The following is a 4,140-nucleotide window of genomic DNA, read 5'->3' as shown; positions in this document are numbered from 1 at the left end:
AGTATGTTGAACTAATCTCTTCCCCAAACCTAGTTCTTTTTCAAAGCTTAGCAAACTGATCAACCTCCAATAGGCTAAGAACGCACCTCTTGTTTCACAATTTTTTTCATTGTAGGAGTACAAGGCTTAAAGGTATTCTTTTCTAAATTGTCCATGTAATGGGGGTCCATCGATGACTCCCAACCAATTAAGGTTTAGGGCATCAAGTTTTAAGGATTTTTCAACCACTAACTCCTCGGATTTTACCCCGAAATTTTGAGAATGAATTTTTAATACCCAAGCACCTACAGTATGTTAAACTCCACATATCCACCCTTGTAACAAGCATTGAGGTCGGTGACTCCCAACCAATGAAGGCTTAGGGCACCAGGTTTTAAAGATTTTCACTATATACCCCTTAGACCTTGCTCGAGTTTCAAGGCAAGCAAACATTTTTTCTTTCTTTCTTTATTCTTTTTTTCAAAGGCTCATTGGCCTTTTACAAGGTGTCCCAACACTATTAAATGAGGTCAAATGTACCAAGTCTAAAATTTTCCTAAGTCAAGAGGGAAATAGTTTTTCATCTTATAATCGGAACCTATTGTGCACAGTGCGTGAATAGCTTAAAGTGGAAGAACTAAGGTTGAATTCAATAGAAGTTTCAACAATTCATCAACTTTAGTAAGCATAATACAAAATCTAAGTCAAGTGAAAAACAAAAATTCAATTTCTCTCATTTCATTTTGAAAATTTTTCCTTAATAACCATGGAGAGTAGAATAAAAACTTTAAAAAAATTTAAAATTAAGCAAAAAGCAACTAAATTACCAAAATAACTTAGCATTAATGATAAAAACTTCCTTCCTCAACTCTCCCCCCAACCAAGTTGAACATTGTTCTCAATGTGACACAAGCGATTGAAAAATAGGGAGGAAGTGGTACCTCCTGAGTGACATGGAGTCTGAGTCGTATAAGAGAAACCACATGTTTCAAAAAAACAAAAGAGTTAGTGAGTAGAGGAAATAGAAAAATGCCAAGTTTAAACAAAAATAATGTCTATATATGATGTATCATCAGTAATACATCTAATCCTAGAATATAAAACATCAAAATATGGAATTATTTATACTAATATAATATGTAAAGATAAAAAGTAAAGAGATGATCAAGTAATGGTAGGGTCCTATGAAGCTGATACATCTATGGTGGCCTCTTGAGTGGGTTGGATCAGGACTTTAACCTCTGCTTTGGTAGTCTCCTTAGGTGGCATAGTCTCCTCAGTTGGAGCTATGGGCCTTGATGGTTTAAGGAGGTAAGAAATGGAGTGAGAGGCTTTGTGTGTGATCTCAGTGAGAGGGCTCTCCTCTTTAGATGCATGGTTGCAGGCTCTGTTGACATTTTTGCAACTTCCCATGGCTTTGCAAAGTGTTTTTGCAAACCATTTCGTTGCTTGGAGATCATCTTGCAGCGGAAGGAAAAAATAAAAACATTCTCGCAGCCCATTGAAAAAAAATAGAAACATTTTAGCAGCCCATTTTGAAGCTTGGAGTATTTTCGCAACGGGTGTGGATTTCGCGGAGGAGGGGAATTTTCGCAGCTCATTTCGCAGCTGCGAAATGGGCATACGGGCTCTGCAAAGTGGCACTCATGTGCCAAAGGGTGGTTTCGAAGCTGCGAAATCAAAAAATTCTAGCTTTGGCATTGCGCGTTCGTCTTCAAACGGCCATAACTTTTTCGTTTCAAATCCAAATCGCGCACCGTTTGAAGCTATGGACTCCTGACTTCCCTCTTTCACCTTTTTTTTTCTTTTTTACATTTCTCTTGATTTTGATCATCCAAAAACCTATATTACATCAAAACAAATTAGAATTAAAGCATTGAAATCAAAATTAAAACAAGTAATAAGTAAAACAAAAAGATATGGACTAGCTAGTCTTTAGAAAGACTAAGTCCATCAAAAAATTTGATCCTGATTTAGCTTGCCCGGATCCCATATGAAGTTTGCATCCCTCACTTGAGACTTGGTTTGTATTATTTTCCCATACAAAGCTTAGAGGAAAAGTGGAGGCATGTGTTTCTTCATCAATTCTTCCTTGATGACTATCCTTTGTGGTTCTCCTTGTACCTTAACATCATAGTCATCTTTCTCTATGCTTTTCCCATTTTTCTTTCCTTTGATTTCCTCCCTCTTTTCTTTCTCTGTTTCACTCTCTACCTCATGCTCTAGCTTGGATGTGGGCATATCAACCTCTTTATCTCCCTCCTTAACATCATAGGCTCAGGTCTGATAACCACCTCAGGAGTCATCCCTGAGGGAATCTGAGATTCTGTGGTAGGTGTCTGAGATGGCTGAGGCTCTGATGGAGGCTTTGAAGACGGCTTTGATAAGTCAATTGGTGCTGATACCCTGGCTTTCTTCTTAAGGGGACGGCTACCTGACTTTTTGGCTTGCATAGAGCTTGCCCCGGGTGTGGTGGGTGGCCTCCTCGTCTCATATCGTCTCGAATGAGGACTCAAGGGTGCATCCTCAACTGGAGGTGGGACGACCAATGGCTGTGGAGGCTCGGGTATGGAGCCTTGAACAGGTGTCTCTCTTAGGGCTCTCGGGCGGGTCGATGGAGATGAGGACTTGGCTCCTCGGGTTTTTTCCATGGCTATCTCAAAGAAGGTAGCCGGAGGTGCGCACGTGTCTTAGGCTCAGATGGGGGTCAGATGGAAGGGTGCTCTGGTTTGGCTCCTCTTTGGCACCTAAGGGAAGTTCAAATGACCAGTTTAAAATGAAATGTCGAATTTATAACGTTTAAAAATGGATGCCAAGGGACGATTGGAATTTTTGCAGAAAAAGGCCAATTTCGCAGCGGAAGGGCATTTTTGCAGCCCATTTCGCAATTGTGAAATGAGGGTGGAGGGCTGTCAAATGGCACTCATGTGCCAAGGGATGGTTTCGCAGCTGCAAAACCACTTGCGAAATTGGGATTTTTAAAGCTTTGGGGATTTCGCAAAGTATGAATTTTCTCTTCCTCTTGAGCTTCTTTTGACTTCCAGGGACCTTCCTTCTCTTTCTTTGCAATTCCTCCTAATTTAGATCATTCAAAAAGATTAAGTTACATATAAATAACACAACTTAAGACCAAAATTAATATCAAAAGAATTAATAAAGCTTTTAAATTAACAATATTAAACAAAAAATATGGACTTTGGTGAAACCAAGTCCATCTAATCCTTTTCTGATTAGGCTTTTTATGGCTCAAGGAGGTTGATTTCCTCATTTTCTTGCTTGAATGGCTCAATGAATGGCTTGAGACGATGACCATTGACTTTAAAAGTGTCTGTGCTATTGGAATTCAATAATTCCACCACTCCATTGGGATGCACCTGGTGAATAATGAAAGGGCCTATCCACCTTGACTTTAGCTTCCCAGGAAAGATATGGAGCCTTGAGTCATAGAGTAAGACTCTTTGTCTTTTCTGGAATTCTTTGTTGGAGATTAATTGATCATGCCACCTCTTCATCCTCTGTTTTGCAACTTTGGAATTGATGTAAGCATCATTTCTTAATTCCTTCATCTCATTAAGGTCTAAACACCTCTTCGCCTCGGCTTTGATCAAGTCCATGTTTAACTTTTTGATTGCCCACCAAGCCTTATATTCAACTTCCACAGGGAGATGGCATGCTTTGCCATAGACTAGATGATAGGGAGACAAGCCAAGAATAGTCTTGTAAGTTGTTCTATATGCCCATAGTGAATCATGAAGCTTAATAGACCAATCTCTTCTGCTCGTGTTCACCACCTTCATCAATATGTTCTTGATTTCCCTGTTTGCTAGCTCAACTTGCCCGGAAGTCTGAGGGTGATAAGGTGTAGCTACCTTATGCTTCACTCCATACTTGGCTAATAGGGTTTCAAAAGGTCTGTTGCAAAAATGAGTACCTCCATCACTGATTATGGCCATGGGCACCCCAAATCTTGAGAAGATGTTCTCTTTGAGAAACTTGAGAACCACCTTGTGATCATTGTGTTTATAAGGGATTGCCTCAACCCATTTAGAAACATAGTCCACCCCCACCAAGATATAAGAGTTACCAAAAGACATTGGGAAATGTCCTATGAAGTCAATGCCCCAAACATCAAAGAGATCAACTATTAGAATGGGGTTCATG

At 39.8% G+C, this 4,140-nt stretch overlaps 1 protein-coding gene across 1 annotated transcript; it reads right to left on the bottom strand.

The window, feature by feature from the left end:
- Nucleotides 1–2,201: 2,201 nt before the first annotated feature.
- Nucleotides 2,202–2,630, bottom strand: LOC104879094 (uncharacterized). The gene has a single exon (XM_010650614.1). It carries the CDS (start codon nucleotides 2,628–2,630, stop codon nucleotides 2,202–2,204), a length of 429 nt encoding a protein of 142 aa, XP_010648916.1.
- Nucleotides 2,631–4,140: the final 1,510 nt, after the last annotated feature.

Source organism: Vitis vinifera, chromosome 4, assembly GCF_030704535.1.
Source record: "Vitis vinifera cultivar Pinot Noir 40024 chromosome 4, ASM3070453v1".
NCBI classification, from domain to species: Eukaryota; Viridiplantae; Streptophyta; class Magnoliopsida; order Vitales; family Vitaceae; genus Vitis; species Vitis vinifera.
Note: the sequence above shows the minus strand (reverse complement) of the source record. Positions and strands in the feature narration are given on the sequence as shown.

Coding starts and splice junctions, on each gene's coding strand:
- LOC104879094 (XM_010650614.1), bottom strand. CDS start 2,630: ATGGAAAAAACCCGAGGAGCCAAGTCCTCATCTCCATCGACCCGCCCG.